Here is a 24,930-nt window from a genome sequence, read left to right on the forward strand (position 1 = left end):
AAAAAGTTAAGGTGACTTTTAAATAAGCTATACTTGCATGCACACAGACACACACCTCAGTGCAAACGATGAAAAAGAAGAAAAATTCTAGATTTTGAAAGGAGATATCTGATTAAACCATCGAGACAAAAAATATAGTAAGACAATTTGGGACAAAATAATGTTCCATAACATATTCATAAATATAGACAACTCAATTGCATCTGGTCAAATGAAATAAAGAGTAACTTTCTATCCTCTGATTTTTAAATTCTACCCTGTCAGAACTGCTTCCATTTAGGTGTGGATATCTTCCTAGCTTCAAAAACTAAACAGAAGACTGCACGCTTTGCTGGGAAGCTGCTTGAGACTAATGATCAACGGGCATTCCACTTGCCGAGTTAGGGCCTTTGCTGTGAAACCATGACCCCCTACGAATATTCTGCTACATGCAGAACCAAACCAAAATTCATTTTGTTCTAATAAAAATAAATACATATATATATATATGAAGAAGATACTGTCAGGCATATATTCACAAGGTCTCAATTTCTTAAAACATAAGTATGCGTATATTTATTTCTTTCAAAGGCAAACAAGGCAATAATTACACAGCAACAAATCTTTCGTTCAACAATGATTTGATTCACAAGCATTTGAAATTTACATAATTTCACATCGATACCCTTGTATTTTTAAATACTGTAAGTAAAAAAGCCCCCAAATAACCAGTTCTTATTATTTCCTATTTATCCCTCTATACATCCAAACTTTAAAAAGTTACAAACTGAACATTATACAGAACATAAAAATCATGTTTAAAAACTTGGTTTTAAAATCACTGCTGCCCCAGTGATTTCGGAAAATCCTCACACTGACAAGTACAGTCACAGGTGGGAAGTGAACTGGAGGAGTGGAAAGAAAGAAGAGACAGACACAAGTTTGCTGTCTTAATATTTTACTAAGCCTGTCGGTTAAAAATGGTGATGTCTTGAGAAATAACAGTTTAGGTTTAATATGAGGAATGGAGTTTGCCTCACAGTTTGAGACATGCATTTCAAGTATTTTCCTATTTGATCTGAGCTTGCTTTAGCAAACTGATGCCGAAAGAGAATCATTACTTTCTTCCATACATTCGCTCAATGTCCGCCTGGTAATGTGTTTTAAGCTCTTTGCGTTTTAGCTTGAAGGCATCTGTCACTAGACCAGTTTCAGGGGTCCACGGTTCGGGGCTCAAACGAATTTTTACTGGAATTTCAAACTTTTCCAGACTTGCTGAGATGATGGAAAGAAATTAAAATGCAAAGGTATTAAAAATGTACAATTAAAATTCTGGGCAAATTAGCGTAACTTTCCTCAAGTCTCTGAGCACCTACCCAAATGCACAATTAATGGCCCAGAACTCTCACTTGCAATCTATCCCTCAGAAATACCAGTAATAAGAAAATAGATATGAATGGGAATTACAATGGCAAAAAACTTTTTAAAAAAATCTGTGTCTATTAATAAGACAAATGAGTTACACAGGCACAAAGTGGAATATAATTCAGTTATTAAAAATGAGTTAAATCTGTATGCGTAGGTGTGGAAAAATATTTTATAATACACTGTTAGGTTAACAAAAAAAAAAAGGTAAGTTGCAGCATAGGCTGGATAAACTTATATGCTGCTAGATGTATATGCAAGGCTGAGAAAGATGCCACCAAACTAAACTGTGTACATCTAGGGATTGGGAGCAGGGAGGAAAGAAAGGGGGAATTTACTCTGTATTTTATAACCTATTTGTTTTCTTCAACTTTATTATGACGAGTACCATTACTTTAGAAATAAAAATAATAAAGTTTAAAGAGAATCTTGTCACCAAACAGAATTTTCAATATAAGCTACATGAGGACAGAATATTTGTTCACTATTATGTTCTTAACACAAAATCTGATACCAGACTGAAACCATGTACTTTCTCAATATCAGGGTAATGAGGGGAGGGAGGGAGGGAGGGAAGGAGGAAAGAATGAAGATACAGTTTTGAAAAAACACATTTCCTTTGTAAGACTAATTTTTCAAGCATTTATTCAACAAATATTTACCGAGCAAAATTACTGTGTAAAATGCTTTACTAAACATTCTTAAAAATTTTTTTAAATGAATGCCTTCTTCTCTCAAGTTATATTACGATTTAACAAGAGGAAACAGGTAAACAAGTAGCCTTAATATATAAGAAGAAAATACACTAAATTAAGTGTATAAAGTGCCTTGGGAGAAAAAAAAAAGATGTATCAATTCTAAACTGTAAAAAAGTAAACAGAGATAAACAAGGTTCGAGTCTTCAAGATTCAAAGTACTTCAGGAGTGGTTCTCAAGAGGAGAAAACACTAAGAGCAAAGGCAGAACACCTACTCCTCACTTACTATCTCGTTATCCAACACTTCACATGTACAATGACTGTAAAAAATCTACTCTCCAACTATTCCGCATATTAACGGCTTATGTCTGGCAGTAACGAACACCATGGTGCAAGGCAAGAGTAACACTGGCTGTGATGGTTACGGTTATGTGTCACCTTGGCTGGGCCACAATTCTCAGTGGTTTGTCAGTTATGTGATGATGTAATTGGCAGTTGTGTAATGACGTGGTCACCTTCCATTTTCATATAACACCAATTTTCGCTTAATAACCTGGTCCTAGGAACCCAACCATGTCAGTAAGTGAGGAGTGCTATATAGTAAGGGATGTATCACACGTATGATCTGAGCAACAGCGAGATGTCTGATGCTACTGAGATGGAAGGGAGACAAATAGTTGATAGAAGACTAAAGCTTTTTCATTTCAAATGACTCAGCACTGCACTCTATGGTCTGGCTCAAAATTGTCTGATTTTTAAGTGTGGTGATATCATCTAAGCCTGTGTTTTAGAAAAAATACTAGCTACAACCACAAAATCAGCTAGAGAAATGAGGATTTTAACTGTTTTGAGTATTTCATCCCTGTTGTTATGTTTATATATGTATTAAACAAATATTTTTATTTTCCTCTCTTATTCCCTTGTCACCTGACATAAAATATATTAAATAATAGTTAACCCTCAATAAAATGGACTGACACAGTGGCTGTAACAATGGGCTCAAGCATAGCAGCGATTGTGGGGATAGTGCAGGACTGGGCAGTTTCCTTCTGTTGCTCATAGGGTCACTATGAGTCAGAACCAACTCAACGGCACCTAACAATAGTTAACTGTACATCACAGTATTTAAGTTACAGGATATCAAAGGACAAGAATAAAAATCACCCATGGACTTTGCATCCTCTTCTGGGGAGAAGGTTAGCATGCTTTCAGTTATATGTAGGTAAGCTGTAACATGTTAGGAGGAAGTTGGCCTTTGTGGTTCCAAAGACAACATTCAGGATACATGTCAGGGAAGCTTTAGTCTGGCTAGCATGGATACTTTGTGTGAAATGTAGAGGGGTTCGAAAGGGAGCTTGAGAAGTATATTCTACCATCTACTCAAAAATAGCAGGGAAATACTATTGTTTTCTGAGTAGAAAATGATGTAACCTAAGCCTTGCAATAGAACAGGTTTAATACATTTAAAATACTCTCCTCCCACCTCAGTTCTTAAAATCAGTTTAACAAAACACTCACCTGAAATAGCAGCTTCAGAAAGCACTTTAAGTACCTCATTTTCCATTTCACAACTGTTACACAGCTCCTCCCAAGTTCCTTTAAGACCTTTCCTTCGAGCTAGTTCTGTTAGTTCCTTTTGATTTGGCACAACAAATCCAATGACATAAGAATGGTAACTGTCAAAGTTAAAAGATAACTTAGCTCAGGAACTTAATAGTACACAATGTTGACGAACTGCAATTGCCTGATTACACTGTCGCTTAGTGATTAACTCTGTACTATTTAAAAACACACATGTGGCGTGTGTGGTCGTGGCAGGCATTTGGTTCATGCAACAGCCACTTTTATTGTTTGACTTGTCCTTTGTTCCAATTCTTTGGCAAAACTCCACTGCTAAAAAAAACTCAATCTTTTATTTCATGACAAATTTCAACTATGCAGGACTATCATCAATAGTGCCTTATACAAGTATAAGAAAATTCCTCTTTAAAGAAATCAATAGTATATGGCTCTGTATTAAACAAAAATAATGTCTACATAAACTAGAAACTTTATCTAAAGAAATCTGGCAACAAATCAATATAGCATGATTATATTCATGTTTCTCTTTGATATCATGAAAATCTGTGTTGAGAGAGGAACTCTGGGTATCCCCACTGAAAACAGATACTTTTTTGAAGCCTGTAAGAAAGAAAGAATCCTGAAGAAAAGGCAGGGCATTCGGAGGAGGACAGCTCGGGTTAGTATCACATAAGTAAAATCCAGAACTGTAACACCACTGAAGAAAATGTTGAATGGCTAAATAAAGGGCAGGCTCATTTACAAATCAATGTAGTTAATCTTTAACTGGGGCTGCTGTTGGGTTCTTTGGCTAACCCACAAAATACCTGATCATTAATACTGGAAAATAATTACCATGTGTAATACTATTATGGAAAAAACATAATCAGAGTTCCAATCTGAAATTCCAACACATTTCCCAAAAAATGCCTTTGTGGGATTTTGATTCAAACTCTCCTTCCAAGCTGCCTCTATGCTACATATCAAGCCACAGGTGGGGGCTGCCAGTCCTGGCCAGGGTCCCATGCAGGCTCAGGTTGAGAGCAGGTTAGGAAGAACTGAGTAGTGTACTGCTATTGACACCCTTTCCCCAACTTCCTTCTCAACTTCCCTTTTGCCTGGATTGGTTCTGTAAAGCTTCCCTGTGCAGACAGAGGCAGCTAGGGGTTCAAGGCGGCAGAAAGGAAGGTATTTTTCATGACCTCCCTACCACACAAGGACACTGTGGTGAGGTGTAATGCAGAAAATGGGCACAGGGGAAGATGCAGAGGGAAGCATCAAAAGGAAAGAATCAGCTAATGGCTGGATGAGGAAGAGGCTGTTCCCAGAGAAAGATGGGTTCTTGGGATGAATTTATGAAGAAGGCCCATGGAGGTAGGAAATATTTTAGTACACCCAAAAAAGCAAACCAAATTCACTGCTGCTGAGTCGATTCCAACTCACAGCAACCCTCAGGACAGAGCAGTACTGCCCCATAGGGTTTCCAAGGCTGTAAATCTATACGGAAGCGCTACCACATCTTTCTCCCGTACAATGGCTGGCTAGGTTCGAACAGTTGACCTTTTAGCGTAACAGCTGAGTGCTTTAACCACTGTGCCACCAGGGCTCCTCTGCTGTAGTACAGGTAGCATGAATCCCCTTCCTTACCTGTTTGCATATGCACAAATGTTATCTATTAGTGGGAGATTCTTCAAAGCTGCTTCTACTTTCCCAAGAGAAACATACTCTCCAGCCTGAAGTTTTACAAGGTCCTTTTTACGATCTGTGCCAAGCAAACAAAAGTGAGGGGGAGGGGAGTACATGGAAGAACAAATAATATTAATAATACCCTCAATACGTATAAATATTGGTCATTCCCTAATTTGCCTTCAAGTAAGTTCATTATCATGCTTCTAATAAAATTAAATGTACATGATAAAATTAGATCCTAATTTTTGTACTATCAAATACACTCTTTTTTAAAGAAAAACAATTGCTCCCCCTTAAACAGACTGCATCATCAGGGCTTCGGGTATGTTCTGCTTAATATAGGTTTAACATAGCAAGCAGGTGAATAAGATGCTCAGTGCCATCTGAAAGCTCGCACGCTATCTGAAGAGCTGCACGATGCAAAAACCTATTCTTTCAAAGGCACTGACCGTGAAGACTCTCCAGCCTGTGGATTCAGAATGACGTCCTGGGAGTGAGGCTTGAGCTGCGTCTAAAGGGAAGAGCGAGAGGCAGCCAACAAAGTGGAGCCACACTGGGAAAGGTCCAGAAGTATGTAACTTGAAATACACAGAGCATGAAGGAGAAGGAAGGAAAACAGCTGGAAGTCAAGGTGGAGATGAGAACAAGGGTCCTATAATGGAGGCACTAAAAGGTTTTCAGGAGGAAAATGGCCTGGTGAGATCAGTGTTTAGTATCCACACGTGGCAACGAGAAGGTGTGTTCAAGGGGGGCAAGCATGGCAACAGGGAGAAAGGTACTGCAATAGTCCAGGTGACAGAGCTCACAGCCAGACCTACTATCACAGTAAAAGGGGCAGAGAAAGAAGAGAGGATGATTTTGAGGCATATCTGATATGATCAATCAGGAGGATATGGATTAGATATGGAGAGGTGACAGAAGAGAGGTCTCTCTCATCCCCTGGTGGCACAGTGGTTAAGAGCTCTCAGCTGCTAACCAAAAGGTCAGCAGTTCAAATCCACCAGCCACACCCTGTAAACCCTATGGGGCAGTTCTACTCTGCCCTACAGGGTTACTCCAAGCTGTACTCAACCTGACGGCAACAAGTTTGGTTTTTGGGTTTAGGGACTGAAATGCTGTTAAATAAGAAAAGAACCTAAGAGGAGAAGCAGGAGGAGGTATCTTTGACCCCCACAGGTCAGAGCGCTTGAGCTGCTAGGCCAGTCTCATAGGAAGGTCCCAGTTCAGACAGGCGAGGGCCTGGCCCAATAACCAGGTCATTCCACAAAATGAATATTCCCTACATGGGAAGAATTTGACTCTTTAAGGACTACCTAATATCTACTCAATGGCACCTAACAACAACAAATAGTAATTAAAAACACCAGTGCTGTTGGACCATTTTTGAGACTTCATAATACGGTCAACACTTATAAATGCCACACAGTTCCTATTAAAAATTTCTACACCCAGAGATGACAGATAGCCCACATCAATGTTAAAGATATAGTTTTACATTATTAAACAGCTTCTCTCTATATATAGCATCTATTTTACAAAACTATTTCAGAAACATTTCCATTCAAAACAGTATTAGTTGGCTCACCAATAATCTTTAAACAACCATCAGGGTCAAACTCTCCAATATCTCCAGTACACAGCCACCTCTGTCCGTTTTCATCTTCAAAGAAATCAGCTTTTGTTTTTGCTTCATTTTTATAGTATCCCATTGTCACATTTTGGCCACCAATAAGAATTTCACCCCTGGGATGTGGTTTATCAGTATTAAAGTATCCACCTAATACACATAAAATAACTTAGAGTTAATTCAGTATTTTCATCCCTATATGTGACATCTGAAAATATGAAGCTATTCCTTTTTAAAGAAGAACATCCTATTTTAATTCAGACAGAATTTCCCAAAGGAAGCAAGGTAGAAACACTGAATGAACGAAGCTTACGAATGAACATAAATCTAGGTACGAAATTTCAATCACTTAAAAATAAGCATAAAAAGCATTATGCCAAGAAAAACTTAAACATCCAACATCCTCCATCTACAGTGTAAAGTAATTGTAAATACTGAAGTAATTTTTTAAAAAGATCCTGTAGCAATTCTTAGATATTATACTAATGAATTGATGCAAGTATTAAGTCATGCATGTAAATATTAGAATTAATCTCTATCAAATCAAATTCCTATATACTTAGCAGATTTATTCTTTACAGATAACTTCAAAATGACTCGAGGCTAAAATAGTTAAACATTTTTCACTATTTCTGCTAAGAGTCAGCTGAAAAATGATAAGCAAGCCTTAACATCTTTATCTTTTTGCTCAACAAAGTATACCGCTTAGATAATTTGTACATGCTAAGAATAGGAGCCAACGAATTTTTTTTTTTTTTAAAAAGTGAGGGATATTTAAATGGCAAGACAATAGGTTTTTATGGAATTTTAGTGGATTCCCTTTGTTGAATTATTTATCGCCATTACTCATTTCGGACATTTAGTTTTTTCCATAATTTTAGTTGCATTTTTGTAATAATAAAATTGAAAACGTTCTTTCAAACCACCTTTGAAAAAAACAAAATAAATGCATTCATGTAGCCCTAGATAAAACAACTCTTTCACAAAGGACAAGAATAAGGACCCACAGGTGATTTTATATTCTGGACAAAGGTAAGGAAAGAAATGAAGCATAATTCCAGATTTTAAAGGTTAATATCATATAAATTAGTGTCTCGTGGTGAAAATCAGTTATTACCTTCTTCCCAGTTCTTTAATTTGATTTCACAGCAAACTAATGGTGCTCCCACTCTGCCAGTATTATAGTCCCAGACTAAGATGCAAATGAAAAAAAAAAAAAAAGTATTTGCAAACAGTAGTTAATAAAGTGCTTCGTTTTCCCAAATTACCCAGAATGATGACTTATCCCAAAGCTTAAATATCCCTAGAGAACCCTTAAAAGTAGAAGCCACAAATTGGTGAACAGTCTATGTGACTTGTACAGACGTTCTCCTTGGCCCACAGTAAGTTTTTTTTTAGTTACTGCCATTTTAAGAAATTTCGCACGTAAGTATGGCATATCCAGTGATGACAGGCCTACACTTCCAGCACCGCAACTACGGGCACCCCCCTTTACATGGGCATGAGGCTCCAGCTCCCTCCCATGTTCGTACATCGGGCCCACTGTACCCATTCAAGTAGCTGGCTGGTTTGTGAGTCTGTAACTCTCATATATTAAAGGAAAATGAGCACAATGGTTTACACCTCTTCCATTTTCTTATTAGGCCTGACCGCACTGAGTACAAATCATCTACCCACCTTCCCCCCACCAGGTGTCACTATTTCAAAGTGAGGGCTCTGCAGCCTCCCTCACATGGGCTTCTACTTTCACACTCCACTTAAATTCATACAATAAGACCAGGCTGGAGATTAAGACTTTTAACTTCCAAAGAACTGGGAAAAGATCCTACCTCTATTATGAATTATGAATTACTAATCAAAGATGATTCAAATATGAAAAATAAAAGCCAGATACCTAATACTGTACAGTTTATTTACAAGTTAAACTGTAACTAACTAATCACACATACAATTTTTTTTTTTAAGACATAAGAAATTAGAGTTTCTCAGAAGAAAAGCTACCACTTGTTTGTCAGTTCGTCATACTGTGGGGGCTTGTATGTTGCTGGAAGCTATGTGACCAGTATTCCAAATACCAACAGGTTCCAGTGGAGCTTCCAGGCAAAGACAAACTAGGAAGAAGGACCTGGTACTCTCCTTCTAAAAAAAAATTGGCCAGTAAAAATCTTTTAAACAGCAGTAGAACACTGTCTTGGTATAGTGCCAGAAGATGAGCCCCTCAGGTCAGAAGGCACTCAAAATACAACTGAGGAAGAGCTGCCTCCTCAAACTAGAGTTAACCTTAACAATGTGGATGGAGTAAAGCTTTTGAGACATTCATTTGCTGATATGGCACAACTCAAATGAGAAGAAACAGCTGCAAACATCCATTAAAAGCTGGAACGCAGAATGCACGAAGTTTGAATCTACGAAAACGAGAAGTCATCAAAAATAAAATGCAACACATGAAGATAAAAATCCTAGGCACTGGTGAGCTGAACAGGACTGGTATCGGCCATTTTGAATCAGACAATCGTATCGTCTACTATGCCAGGAATGACAAATTGAAGAGATATGACGTCGCATTCGTTGTCAAACAGAACATTTCAAGATCTATCCTGAAATACAATGCTGTCAGTGATAGGATAATATGCATAGGCCTACAAGGAAGACCAGTTAATACGATCATTAGTCAAATTTATGCACCAATGACTAACGTCAAAGATAAACTAAGATTTTTACCAACCTATGCAGTCTGAAACTGAGCAAACATGCAATCGAGACGCATTGATAATTATTGGTGCTTGGAATGCAAAAGTTGGAAACGATGAAGAAGGATTAGCAGTTAAAGATATGGCGCTGGTGACAGAAATGACGCCATAGACTGCAAAATAGAATTTTGCAAGACCGATGAATTATTCATTGCAAATACCTTTTTTCTACAACATAAACATCAATTATACACACGGACCTCACCAGATGGAATACATAGGAAATAAATCGAGTACACATACGGAAAGAGACGCTGGAGAAGCTCAATATCATCAGTCAGAACAAGGCCTGGGGAACAGACCATCAATTGCTCATATACAGGGTTCAAGCTGAAGCTGAAAAAAATGAAAACAAGTCCACAAGAGCAAAGTACAACCTTGAGTGTATCCCACCTGAATTTAGAGACCATCTCAAGAATAGATTTGACACATTACACACTGATGACCAAAGACCATATGAGTTGTGGGATGACATCAAGGACATCATACACGAAGCAAGGTCATTAAAAAGACAGGAAAGAAACACCAAAATGGATGTCAGAAGAGACTCTGAAACTTACTGTTAAACACAGAGTAGCTAAAGCAAACAGAATGATCACGTAAAAGGGCTAAACAGATGATTTCAAAGGGCAGCTCAAAAAGACGAACTATTGAAATGAAACGTGTGAAGACCTGGAGCTAGCAAACCAAAATGGAAGAACACGTTCAGCACTTCTCAGACTGAAAGAACTGAAGGAAAAATTCAAGCCACAAGTTACAATAGTGAAGGATCCTATGGACAAAAGATTGAACTACTCAGGAAGCATCAAAGAAGGTAGAAGGAACACAGATTCACTGTACCAAAAGGTCAATGTTCAAAGATTTCAGGAGGCAGCATATGATCAAGAACTGATGATACTGAAGGAAGAAGTCCAAGCTACACTGAAGGCATTGGCGAAAAACAACACTCCAGGAACTGATAAAATACCAATCGAGATATTGTTGTTAGGTGTTACGTATTGTTAGGTGCCAAAGCAGAGGGAAAAAAAGGACATTGCTTGTTTAGTCTCTGCAAAATAAGACTTAGAAGTAGCTTACAAAAATATATCAAACATACAAAACGTAACTGGAAAAAGGAAAATAAAGAATGCAAGATACACCTGGCACAGGAACAGTACAAAGAAGCACTCAAGGGGAAAATGATTGGGTACAAGATTGAGTATCCGTATCTAGAAAACACAAATTAGGGGGAAGTCTAACTTTCTCTAGTACTGGAAAGCAAACTAACTTTCTCTCATAAAAGGGGCACATGAGGCACTACTGGGACTCATCTGAGAATCAATGATTACATGGTGGGTCATCTAGACTGAATCTGGTTGCCCTCCATACTTGGGACAGACCCCCTCCCTCCCAGAGACATTTCTGAATCTGAGCCTTAATACACATACCTAAATAACCAGGCAAAAACATGCTTGTTTTTCTACATAAAAAGACATTTAAAACTCACGTGAGAAAAATATATACTATATAGCCAATAGATGTTACTGAAACTTCTTTTCCAGATTGCTGATAGTTTTTAATACTACATTATCATAGTTTAACATGAAAAATTCCTCTGGATGAACTGTTAATACCACCAGTGACTTGTTAGAGTTTGTACGTTAGGTGCCGTCGAGTCACTTCCAACTCATAGCGACCCTATGCACAACAGAACGAAACACTGCCTTGTCCCCCGCCATCCTCACAATCATAGCTATGTTCAAAGCTCACTGTTGCAGCCATTGTGTCAGTTCATGCCATTGAGGGTCTTCCTCTTTTTCGCTGACCCTCTACTATACCAAGCCTGATGTTCTTCTCCAGGGACTGGTTCCTCCTGCTAACATGTCCAAAGTACATATGAAGAAGTCTCACCATCCTCACTTCTAAGGAGCATTCTGGTGGTACTTCTTCAGGACAGATATGTTTATTGTTCTGACAGTCCATGGTATATTCAACATTCTTCACCAACACCATAATTCAAATGCATCAATTCTTCTTCTGTCTTCCTTATTGTGATGAATTATTACCATGGCCAATGACTACAGAGGTACCTAATACATTCTAAGAACTGATACTGATAATCACAGTACCCAGAATTTATCATAATTTTGGTATTCACACATCTCGGCTATTCTTCTACTACATATTTGCAGAAAATAACCCCTACAAAAAAAAAGTCTGGAATTGCAACACAGCCTCTGCTGAACATGCCATTCCGGGGATAACACTAACCATCTGTAATTGTTCCAGCCCCAGCCGATTCAGTGAGGCCATATCCCTGTCCCACGGGACAGCAAAAACAGATATTCATGAATCGCTGTGTGGTTGCAGAAAGTGGAGCACCTCCACACAACAGAAGCCGAATGTTTCCACCTATCAAGCTTCGCACTTTCCGGAACACAAACCTAAAATAAATCAAGAAATCACAAGATTTTAAAGCTAAATGGAATTTTAGACTACTTCCAATTTTGATAGATGAGATTCTGAAGTGACTTATCCAAGGTCATAAAGCCAATTCAAGGAGATTCTCTTAACCCACTACTTAAATTTTAATAGTTCAACTAGGTAAAGGATATATGATCTTCTCTTAAGAACTTTTCAATTGCATACCCACAATGAATATTATTAAGCCATAGTGAGAAATCAAGTTATATGATACATGCTATGACATGGATGAACCTCGAAAACATGGGAAGTGAAATAAGTCAGACACAAAGGGACAAATATTGTATGATTTCCTTATATGGAATATCTAGAAAAGCCAAGGGTTTATTAGTATTTATTACCTAAACAATTAAGAGTTATTAGGAGTTGGGGCTCCTGGTAACGGGCACTGAGTGTCTGTCTGGAGTGATTGAAAAAACGTTTGCAAATAGACAGTGGTGATGGCTGCACAGCACGGTGACTGTAATTAGTGTCACTGAATGATATACTTCAAAATGGTTAATATGCGAAAATTTTTGTCATGTATTTTACCACAATAAAATTTTTAAAAAAAGAAAACTTTACAAGTAATATTTGAATTCAAAGTTTTTGGTTTTAATTTTTGTATAGTAACGGAGAACCCTTGCTACAACCAGAATAATTACGTTTCGTCGTTATACTATATATCTATATCATTATACAATATGTATTAGTATTAAATAATCCTGTTATTTCTTTATAAAACTTAACATTAACATCACATTAACTTTCTGCTTTAGCGTACTTTGTTAGGAATATGTATATATTTATATATAACAATTTGGTTCCTTTTAAAATTTCATTAACTCCAGTTTTAAAGTATTGTATCATCTAAGAAATCTGGTAAATTATCTATGAGGAACTAGAAAAAGAAAACCAACAATCCAAACATCTAATTGCTATGCTTTTTCCTGAAAATACTTTAATAAAAAAGATTGCTTACTGCTATGACCAAAAACCGGGGAAATTTTTTTTTTTTTTTTTAATAATTTTGAAAAAGGTAAAAACCAATTGTCAGTAATTTAAAAACATAATTATTAACAAACGTCCCAAAGCAAGTTATGGATCTCAGCTAGAGAAAGGACTAAAGTCGGGGCAAAAAAACCTTAACAAATTCTAACTAATGTGAAGCATGTGAAAACTGTATTAATATCTGCATAAAAAATGAGTGTCGTATATTTTCTAATTTCTAAACTATTTTATAATAAAATGATAAATCTACTTAATCTGCTAGTACTACAAAAATAACAAGTCTGGCATAAAACTGGTCAAAATTTAATTAAACGCAAACACTTCATCACATTTGGTTGTCATTTTACGTTTGTACTGAAATAAGTTTAAAAGCAAAGAGAAACTATTTATTTCTCCAAGTAATTAAAATCATGTTTAGTGTTCATAGAAAACATGGGAACAAGATTACGTACAGCTAAGTCCTAAGTGAAAATGTTTTTTCAAATAACACTGCAGATTTTTTTAAAAAACTGCTCATATTCTTAGGCAAGATGGATTTTTAAAGAGTCCTTCTGACTTTTTTAAGTGAATTTATTTCTTATAACTCTGTCAGTTAACCCGGCTATCAGTGAGAAACGGAGAGAGATCTTTAACTTACCTGTCACATAGTGGAGTGCTGCACCCTTTTGAAATCTGTTCCATTTTGTAATTATAGGCCAGAATAAACAGATTGCGTTGAAAACTACTCATTTCACTGACTTTATTCATGACATTTTTATAGATTCGATCCATGATTTCCTATATATATATAAAAATGTGTTAATATAGTTAATGATATTAGCTGCCTTTCAAATCAGTACCAGATTGACATTTCTATCTCTATTAAGGTGCTTTATAAAAATAGCTATTCTATATCAAGACCAGTTTTTTTTTAATAAAGCCACAATTAATTTAAAAATGAGAACACTGCAAACAGAAATTGTTTTGATAGCAAAAATATATCTAGATACAAATATGAATAAGAATTAACAGAAATAAAAGCCTTAGGGAAGGAATATAACATTACTGATCCTTTATAATGCTTTGCTCATTTCTTATTTATTCTGAACACTCTAAATGAACAACTAAGACGGTTTTGAAAATCTCATAATTTTATTTTATAAACGTAGGGTTATCACATTCTTTGCTCATGAAAGGACCATGGGATTTTTCTGTGTTTGAATGCTGTACCCAGGAAATTTCCTTGTCTGCATATTTTGCTTGCTAAGTTTACTGCAATGAAGTACACTTTAATAACTTGAAATGTTTTTTCCTCTATAATTTTAAATTACATGTACTATTTTAAGAGAACTAAGGATTTTAAGTAGGATATTACTTAGTAAACTCTAATTATACCTACAGAAACTCCAAAGCTACTGATTATTTATCTTTGGCTCTGGAATAACTGTGTAATTATGTGTGAATATGCATGCTCGAGTAGCTGATAATATAAGAATCTCCAATACTTTTCAAATGAAATAAGAAAGCCATAGAAAAGCCACATGGGAGGAGTCAGAAAACCAAATCCATTGCCACTGAGGAGTCAATCCCAACTCATAGTGACCACACAAGACAGAGCACAACTGCCCCAAAGGGTTTCCAAGAAGCCTGGTGGATTTGAACTGCTGATCTTTTGGTTAGCAGCCAAGCTCTAAACCACTGTGCCACCAGGGCTCCGTGGCTGTCCCACTTCTACTGATCGGCCAATCCTGATGCTGGATCAGGATGCACAGCCCTTCTAGGTAATTCGACCAGCATCTCTGTCACTTTTTTCTGTGTCTAAGCCAGGTGTTCCCTGAGAACTCAGGAGGTAATTATACAATTTGCTTAGAAGGGGGTGACCTCAACCTTCCCTCCCATCTCCTGCTGGCTTCAGGCTTCTACTCATCAGCAAACAGATACCATGAAAATGGTTTTAACAAGAAGCTACTTAGGGATGGGGGCAGATAATATCACATAAAGGCTGAAACTAAGTTGGATGTTTAATAAGTAAGAGTAAAAAAAATAAAGCTAAACTAAGATCAAATAAACCCTGTAGGGCTTAAGGCAATATGGATAATCAATAAGGAATCAATCCTACATAAACTACCTTGACAACAATATCCTCTCCACTAGCATTAACGTTCCCTGGAGAATGATGCTTCTCTAGTACCCAATAAGAAATAATGGTCCATCTTACCGGAACAGCTGCCATGAGCGTTGGTTTCAACACAGATGTATCCCCTTTGCTTCCTTTTTTTATTTTTGAAGACTATGAAGACAGAGAAAAGAATCCATGTAAGTGGTCCTTATTTTTAAAATTCAATGGAATTCTTAGATCAAAGAGCATGTTATAAATTCATCATTTTATTTCTATTTGAATAAGCACTTAAAAGGGCACACTTATTTTAAAATGAGTAATTGCCACTCTTACAATACAGTGTTGTGCTTACAGAAAAGAAAACAATGTTACAAATAACGACTTTTTTCTATCTCAGGTCACACACATTTCAGGTACCTGATCAGCTAAAGTCTGTGGTGAAGAGTAGCCAATGCAGCATCCATGAGAAAGACAGACAAGCTCAGCACTTAATTCTAGAACATGGGCCAGAGGCAAATAGCCAACATAAATATCTTCCTCCCTAAAAGAAAAGGGAGACGTAAGAGGCTGCTGTGCAGATACAGTGATTATAAGGAAGAGCAAGTCAGTGCTAATCATGAGCTGATAATATAAGAATCTCCAATACTTTTCAAACAAAATGAGAAAGCCATGGAATAGCCACATGGGAGGAGTCAGAAAACCCAAACCAAAAACCAAATCCATTGTCACTAACTCAATTCCAACTCATAGTGACCAAAACACTGGAAAGGCACATGGAAGGCCTCAGGGCATCAAGTGGAGCTCCCTGCTGGTGGTGTGCGTGTGTGTGTGCACGTGCGCTTGTGTATGTATGGAGTGGGGAGATGCAAAATGCTAAGGCAGGAGGAAGCAAACCACCACCCACTGCCACTGAGTCGATTCTGACTCCTAATGATCCTATAGGACAGAGTAGAACTACCCCGTAGGGTTTCCAGGGCTGTAAATCTGTACGGAAGCAGGCTACCACCTCTTTCTCCGGCGGAGCAGCTGGTGGGTTCAAACTGCCCACCTTTCAGTTAGTAGCTGAGCACTTAACCACTGTGCCACGAAGGCTCCTCTCAGATCAGAAAGAATAGGGGCTCGAACAAAAAAATGAACGATTCCTTTGAAGGACAGAAGAAATCAAGAAGGAAATGGTCTTTGAAGCTAATGGGCTACTAACCAGAGTTCAAACAGAATTCACAACTGTCTGCCAAGAATTTTTACAGAGGAAATTCCTGAACTGAAAGATGGATTAAATTATAAACTATATCTTAATACATAAGAAAATGTGTATGTATGTGTACATATCGGAACAACTTCCCCCACTCTCAAAATACGAGGCAACTGAGGCAAACCTATAGGTAACAGTTGCTTGTAATTTTTTTCTGGAAGTTACGCATATACAAGCAGAAATTTCTCTCTCCGTCCCCAAGTTCAGTCCCATGGTAATTCATCCTAAACAAAGAATGTATAATGTCTGTGCATAAACCTGCTGCTGTGGAGCCAACTCCGACTCACAGCAACCCTACAGGACAGAGGAGAACTGCCCCCACGGGGTTTCCAAGGAGCAGCTGGTGGGTTCAAACTGCCAACCTTTTGGTGAGCAGCCTAAGCTCTTAACCACTGCACCACTGTCTTAGTCATCCAGTGCTGCTTTAACAGAAATAGCACAAGCGGATGGCTTTAACAAAGAGAAGTTTATTCCCTCCCAGTCTAGTAGGTTACGAGTCCAAATTCAGGGTGTCAGCTCCAAGGGAAGGCTTTCTCTCTCTGTGGGCTGTGGAGGAAGATTTCTTGTCATCGATCTTCCCCTGGTCAAGAAGCTTCTCAGGTACAGGGACCCCAGGTCCAAAGAGCACACTCTACTCTTGGCGCTGCTTTCGTGGTGGTATGAGGTCCCCAACTCTCTGCTTGCTTCCCTTTCATCTCTTGTGAAAAAAAAGATGGTACAGGCCATACCCCAGGGAAGGTCCCTTTACACTGGATCAGGGACATCACCAAGGTAAGGGTGGTGTTACAATCCCACCCTAATCTTCTTTAACATAAAATTATAATCACAAAATGGAGGACAACCACACAACACTGGGAATCATGGCCTAACCAAGTCAACACATATTTTGGCGGCACAAAATTCAATCCAAGACAACCACCAAGGCTCAAAATAATCCAACCCACTGCACCAGACCAGAACAGTCACCAAAATATTGATTCCATCTTGGGGAATGTTTCCTTACAATCCTTCAAACTTCCATCTGGTTTCCTCCATCATCCTCACTGCCATCTAATATATCCAGTCATGCTATTACTGAAGTTTTGTCTTTTAAAAAATTAGAGTCTGTAAATATGTTCGCTCAGTAAGTACTTACCACATATGTTAAACTATTTATTCGCCTAAATTATAACATATTTAGGTATAAAAATAACTATAGAAGCAACACCAGCGGACCTAAATAATTTAAAGAATTTATAACTATAGTCACTTAAAATTTGCATTTTAAAGTAGTTAGTAAGTTTTAACAATGATATCCATAAACTATACTTTTAAATATCGTAACAATTTTGTGATTAAATTCTAATGTCTTTTTTTTTTTATTAAGGAAATGCCTACCATGAATAGACTTTAAAGGAATAACTTAAATACAGACTACTAAAATAACATAAATGTTCGCATTATAACAACAGATGTAAATACTGAACTACTCAGTACTGACTTATGTGACATACCCCAGTCTTGGAATCCGTTCCGCCATCCCAGTTATGCCAGCAATAATGTTACTATGAGAGATCATGACTCCTTTTGGAAGTCCTGTGGATCCACTTGTATACATGATTACGGCAATATCTGAGGGCAGCGGTTTGTTCTGTTTGTTTTCTGTATTGAAAACACACACACACACACACGTATACTTCTGAGAAATTCAGCCACATCACTGATTTTTTAATATTTGTTAACTCAATTCCACAAATATTAATTGTAGTTATTCATTCCAAACCAAAAAACCAAACCCGTTGCCGTCAAGTTGATTCAGGCTCATAGTGACCCTATGGGACACAGGAGAACTGCCCCATAGGGTTTCCAAGGCTGCAATCTTTATGGAAGCAGACTGTCACATCTTTCTCCCATGGAGTGGCCGGTGGGGTTGAACCACTGACCTTCAGTTAGCAGGCAAGTGCTTAACCACTGTGTCACCAGGGCACCTTTTATAGTCACACAGGGCTCAAAAAAAAAAGATCAAGTCCCTGAACATAAGGAGCACACACTCTACCCGGAAAGACAAAGAGGTAAATCTATAATGCAATAAGAGCTATGAAGAAAACAAAGCAAGACAAGGTGAGAAGATGACAGCAGATGCTATTCCAATGAAAGGAGGTAAAATTAGCAGGTGGGGCCAAATCCTGCAGGGCCTTATTAAGCTGTGTTTAAGGACTTTAGATTTCACTCTGAGATGGGAAGCAGTGTCATTATGAATAAGGGTACGTCATCTGTGACAAAGATTGCTTTGGCTTGCTGTATGGCTACTTTAGAAAGGGAAGAAATGAAGTAGGGAGACAAAAGGTTATTCCAGGGATTCAACAAAGAAATAAGGGTGGCTTGGGCTAAAGTGCCTGGACAATGTGCTAAAAAAATTTTCTCTGCTCCACAACAGTGACAGTCACTTGGTTATACTTACAGTCCTGGATCAAAAGATGCACCACAAGGGGTACTGCCTAAAGGACAGTAGACAACATGCTATAGAGGTGGCACAGTAGAAAGACAAAGCAAAGTGGGTCATGAACGACACTGTTGATCTAATTAATCTTGGGGCTAGCCTACAAGATTAATTAGATCAACAGTGGGGCAGGCTTTAAATATACATGAATTTTTTTAATGTGTTCCCAAGTTACTAGCCTTTCCTTCCTACCTACCCAGATATATTTATCTAAAACTGTTTTCAATCAAGTCTTTACTTCCTAGTCTTCCAATCATTCCTGCAATCCACGGTGTCACCTTCCACCACTGCCACTTCTTGGAAACCGTTCTCACTAAGGTGACTTTTGCCAGGTCTGACAGCCCTTCTACAACCCCTGTCATCTGACTTCTCCCGCGCACTAGTCCTGCAAATGACTCCTGCCTCATGAGATGCTCCTTTCCTTGCCTTCCACAAACCACACACTGCGTGGTTTCTTCCCTCCTCTCTAATCATTCCTTGGTGGCCTTTGGCGCTCTCCCCATTCTTTGTGGGTGATCTCAACTACTCCCATAGCTATAATTAAAACCTAAATGCTTCTAGCTTCTAAATTACTTAACTGTAATCTTAACCCCAGAGTACCAGACTTGTATTGGCACTGCCCACTGGGTACCTCCACTTGAATGTCCCACCAGAACCAAAATTCAACATGCCCAAAATTAACGTCTGTGTAATCCCACCCCAAAGAAAAACTGCTCCTCTCTCTGTTTATCTATGCGGAGTGAATGCTTACACCCATTAGTCAATAAGTTTCCAATTACAGAAATACAGTCCCATCTCCCAGCAGGCTTCATGATACTCCTTACACCAGTGCGTTCTCTTAACATTTACAACACTTATCTAAAAGCAGGAACTTCTAGAGTCAACATGACTAGATGTGCTAGTTGGAGAATAAAGAGCTGTATACTCTAGAAAGGGTAGAGTTAGAGCAGGGTGTAAAGGAAGGGCTGGCTTAGCCATTCTAGCTATCTGTTAATACTTGCAAGTAATTCACACAGGACAAGTCTACCGGCGTTATTTATAAAACCAACCTTCAACCATCCAAAACCATTAGAAAAGGAAGTGGCAAAACTGAATAATGTAAAAGAAAAGGTATTTTAAGTTAATTTCAAATAAACACTATTTTTGGAACATTAATAAATTAATGATCCTATTTTTCCTTAAAACTTTAAAGAAAAGCTAAATTAAAAGTATACCTACGGTGGCCTTATTTCGCAAACTGACAGTTTAGAAACCTGATTTGACACTGATCTGACTTCAGGGTCAAACATCTGAAATAATTCTGGAGAACCTGGTAAGAACATGCCAAAGCAAACATAAGGAGTCATAAAACTGAGCCGTACCAACGTCCGCCTTGGCCCCCAGAGCCTGCACTGCTGCCATGGTGTGCACGATGACACCCTTGGGGAACTCGGACCACGTTGGTGGTTTGCCATCGACAGTGATGATGTGCCGCAGGCGTGGGACTAAAGAAACGATATCCTGGAGAAACATAAACAGTCATCATTTTCCTCATTAGTCTTCAAACAGCTTAAGCAAATAGCCCAGGACGTAAGAAAGTAGTTTGCCACAGTCAGTGAATTATTAATTTCTTGCTTCAAAAAAAGCAAGGGGTAGGGGTGCACTGGCATAAATATCACCTTCTCCGATGGAGATATTCTGGCCTGAAATTGAAATTACTATTTTCTAGCTTTTTTTTTTTTTTTTTTTTAGCATTAGATTTATTATGTGTACCTTTGTTCTTTGGTAAAAATCCTAACCAACAAAGTCACCTCCTTGTACAATGGGCATGTAAAGACAGGCTGCCTGAACTATGTTGTTGTTGTCATGTGCTGTCAATTCATAGCAATGCAATGTGACAGAACAGATCTGCCCCATAGGGTTTTCTAGGCTGTAGTCTTAGGGGAGCCCAAAGTCCCTTCATGTTTTCAAGAGACTAAAGAAACCCCTTTTTCCCTTCAAAAAGTTTTTTGAAAACTCTTGATTACTCAGTGCTTTAGAAACAAAATAAACAACAAATTTAAAAATAACCTTTCAAAATTACGTTATTTATTGAAAAAAGACAAGAAAATAGATGAGCATAACAAAAAAAAGAAAAAGTAGTCATAGTTGCTTCAACTTAAGCATAGGCGTACTAACACTTAACATGTAATTCTCTGGATGCTATAACTCAGCATATACGAAATCTAATTTTTCTTTTCTAAATGAAAAGCAAAATTATGATATTCCTAACAGTTTACAAAGATATTAAAGTTTTAAAAGATCATAAAAGAACTAAATACGAATGACAAGGCTCATGACACTGAAATTCTAAAGTATGAGACGTAGTTAAAGAGTAACTACATCACTTACCTTCAGTTTTGTTTGCAAGAGTTCTTTACTAGTAATGATGTTGGTCACCTCCGTTTCGTTTAATCCATGAACAACCGCCGGACCTCCCAGAGTAGCATATAATGTAACAACTAAGGGAAAAAGAAGGTAAGTCAGCTATTCAAACATTTCATAGAGCCACCAAATGTAAATAAATAGCCACTAAAAGTGGATGTGAATGATAATGGAAGCATAACCTGTTGCCATTGAGTCGTTTCTGACGCATAGCAACCCTAAAGGACAAGGCAGAACTGCTCCATAGGGTTTCCAAGGCTGTAAGTCTTTACGGAAGCAGACTGCCAGATCCTTCTCCTGCAAAGCAGCTGGTGGGTTCAAACCCCTGACCTTTCAGTTAGCAACTGAGCACTTAACCACTGTGCCACCAACACACAAAAAAGCAAACCCATTGCCATCGAGTTGATTCTGACCCATAACAACCCTACAGGACAGCAGAACTGCCACATACATAGGGTATCCAAGGAGCAGCTGGTGGATTCTAACTGCTGACTTCTTAGTTAGCAGCCCAGTTATTAACCACTGCGCTACCAGGGCTCCTTTAATGGAGCATACTAAACCCTAAGTTGTTAAATTCATAGTCAATGAGCAACAGTACTAGGTTCTTCTTTTTTTCCTTTAACTATTAAAATATACTAATTAGCATCATACTTACCTTCCCCCAGTTTCTCCCAAGATTTCCAACATTTAATCAAAAACAAAAATGTTTTTCATTTTAGTATTTCAATTATAGATGTTACCGGGTGACTATCACACTCAAACAATTATAACTGATTCTAAAATTTCTAAGTCTGAACTGTTGACTAGTTGGTACTAAAATATGAAAATGGCCATATACCCGTAAGAAGATACATTGAATGTAATAGTTAAGGTAATGTGTTGTTAAGAAAACAGCACCAACAAGTGGAGATACTGCTTATTCTAAAGTAGAAAATCTAAAGAAAAAATTTGGAAATGTTGGAATTATATAAGAAATGTTGATATCATATAATAATGTTAATAAATAATGTAGATTTTTATTTGCTTTATGCCTAACTCAAAAAAGTTAAGACATAATGACTTTGAAAAAGATAATTCTTTTAAAGCTTCTCAAAAGTAAAATAATGTAAACCAAACCTGTGAAAACAAAAGGGTATGCCTATTTAAAAAAAAAAGGTGGGGTGTTTACAGCAAGATATTTGGTAAAGGTATCTTTTATGTTTTACCTGAAAGATGAGACAATGTCCAGACTTTGCAACACATTTTGGCACATGAGACCAAGGACTAGGCTTCCAGGACTATCTCACAGAATGATCCATTACGGTTATCATTCAAATAATTACAATATAAAACTCTCTACTGTTTAACCTAGCACCTTCAAGTTCAATAGGTTTGAATATGGATGCGTTTTAGAGGTCAACCATTGGTACTGACAGAGTGGCGTTAAAAAAAATGACGCTAACTTGAAAAGGGGATTCCTGGAAGACAGAGAGAGTAATGACCTGAAGTGACAGTCTGGTCCAAGAGCTTTGCCACTTTCTCCCTACACCCACAAAGACCCTCATTAGTAGATTCAAGCTCCCATGACACGTGATTATTCAGTTTGTTCCACAACTGGTTCCTTCTCCCAAACGGACCCAAAAATCCAAGTTATGACGGAGAGTCCTCCACTGATTGGATAAAACGTAAAAATAAAATACCCATTAACATCAGAATTTTAATTTCTTGAGAGTGAAAAAGTCAGTATCATCTCTCCCATGATAACTTAACTCTTTGGGGACTCATGAACGTAAGGTATCCCAACCACTTCTTATGACCCTGGAGTTCTTTGGGAAAGAGATGACACGATTTTAACAAACTTAGCCTCAAGGTGGGAGCCTTTTGAAATGCCTGCCAACTCCAAAATTCTGAGTGGGAGCCTCATTTTTGTGTAGATAGAGAGCATTGCCTTAGATGACACCTTCCGAATGTGTGACTCTTCTAAATTTTTGACAGGCTTGCTTTATTTCTGTGAGATAAGCCTCCTCATTATGCTTTCCAGTTACTATGTTTTGGTGAGAATGTACTTATTTTGAGAATAAGCTATTGCTAGTGTTCGTTCAGTCACAGTGGCCATTTTCTCCTTTATGCCATTCACCGTTTCCAGGTGTTACTGACTCCCTTCTTTTCTAGTTTCTGAATAGTAAATAATGCCTTTCCAGTAAGGGATAATGCGCTGCAGTGGTACTTTTCAAGAGACTCGAGCTCCTATAGGTGATTCTTACTGATGAATAAGATTTTCTTACTCGTTAACAGTAGGATTTACTACATCCTGGTGTCTACTGGGACATATGTGATCCCAGACAATGGGTCTCACAGTGTCTGCTGGGACATATGTGATACCAGATAATGGATATCAAAATCCATAACTTATAACAAAAATTCCAAATTGGTCTTTAATCAGCATGCCTTCCATTAGTGACAACACATGCTATCAACAAAAAATTCAAAGGAAAAAATAATTGGGTCACCGAACGGTTAAGTCCACTCTTGCAGAAGATAAAAAAGTCTACTTACGCTGAAAATTATACATAAAACACGCTTGTGCAGCAATCATCCACTCAGCCCTGGTCTCACAGAAGATAGCAATGTTGGTCTTTGGTTTCTGACCCAACATCTGTAAGCCATTTCCAAAATTAAAGGCTTGAACGAAGACATCTTCATAGGAGAGCCAATTATACTGTCCAAGAATAACCTGATAAAACAAAAAATACAAATAGCTTTTAATATAATACATTAATTTACAGAGAGAAACCAGGCAGGATGTGTTCCAAATTTTATGTTTGCAGATAATTAATTTTTCCTAACAAAAAGCTAGAAAATGAATTTCAAATAAAAAATCTATTTTAATTTTTAAAATCAACTATTTTGTGACAGCTTCTACAATTCAAATCTTATGCTAAATCTTTAAGTGTAAGGGTTTTCGGGGCGGGGGGGGTGTTGTATTTTATTTTTTTCGCCAAAATATTTAGGGTTTGATAGAATCATAAACGTCAACTTCTTGGCCAAATGGTCATACACTAAAATTTACTTACAGATTCCAGTTACTTAGGTGATTTAGGTGTTAACTGAAAACTTAGTCCACTAACATGTATAACTGATACCAAAATTTTACTTCCCCTCTACTTATGAATTCCTAATTTCAATATCACATGGTACAATATGATCCACAAACAGAAAACGGTCCTATCCAAGTTAAGAAATAAATCACTGCTCAATTTGAATTGTCTCTAATTCTGGATAAGCAAAATAAACGAGTCTCTATTTACTCAACCAGATTGGGGCTAGTTACATTATTCATCAAAGTCCCTCTGTTGAAGACTTAAATTAAATGCTCACTGGTACCCTTGATCTTTTAATATTTTATTTGTGTTTATCAGAAGAGCAGGTAACATGAACTTTGCATTAGTCATCACATCACTGCTACCATCCAACTCACCCACTGCCATCCAACGTTGTGATGCCGACTCATAGAGACCCTAGACAATGCAGAACTGCCC

General features: G+C 37.7%; 1 protein-coding gene across 8 annotated transcripts in view; it reads right to left on the reverse strand.

The window, feature by feature from the left end:
- Positions 1 to 528: 528 nt before the first annotated feature.
- Positions 529 to 24,930, reverse strand: part of ACSL3 (acyl-CoA synthetase long chain family member 3) — a 68,570-nt gene continuing 44,168 nt past the window's right edge. For 7 of the 8 annotated variants that reach the window (XM_023541090.2, XM_010601656.3, XM_064286643.1 and 4 more), the window contains 13 exons: positions 23,948 to 24,125; positions 21,380 to 21,489; positions 20,371 to 20,509; positions 18,024 to 18,171; positions 15,696 to 15,819; positions 15,378 to 15,449; positions 13,818 to 13,957; positions 11,978 to 12,150; positions 8,095 to 8,169; positions 6,936 to 7,127; positions 5,309 to 5,423; positions 3,620 to 3,777; positions 529 to 1,254 (listed from right to left, as the gene is read on the reverse strand). In XM_023541090.2, coding sequence (XP_023396858.2) covers positions 1,097 to 1,254; positions 3,620 to 3,777; positions 5,309 to 5,423; positions 6,936 to 7,127; positions 8,095 to 8,169; positions 11,978 to 12,150; positions 13,818 to 13,957; positions 15,378 to 15,449; positions 15,696 to 15,819; positions 18,024 to 18,171; positions 20,371 to 20,509; positions 21,380 to 21,489; positions 23,948 to 24,125 — 1,782 coding nt within the window. In that variant the 3' untranslated portion in view covers positions 529 to 1,096. The remainder of the gene's footprint in view (positions 1,255 to 3,619; positions 3,778 to 5,308; positions 5,424 to 6,935; positions 7,128 to 8,094; positions 8,170 to 11,977; positions 12,151 to 13,817; positions 13,958 to 15,377; positions 15,450 to 15,695; positions 15,820 to 18,023; positions 18,172 to 20,370; positions 20,510 to 21,379; positions 21,490 to 23,947; positions 24,126 to 24,930) is intronic. The other variant, XM_064286642.1, reaches the window with a different exon arrangement.

The sequence above is a fragment of the Loxodonta africana genome, chromosome 6 (assembly GCF_030014295.1).
Source record: "Loxodonta africana isolate mLoxAfr1 chromosome 6, mLoxAfr1.hap2, whole genome shotgun sequence".
Lineage (NCBI taxonomy): Eukaryota > Metazoa > Chordata > Mammalia > Proboscidea > Elephantidae > Loxodonta > Loxodonta africana.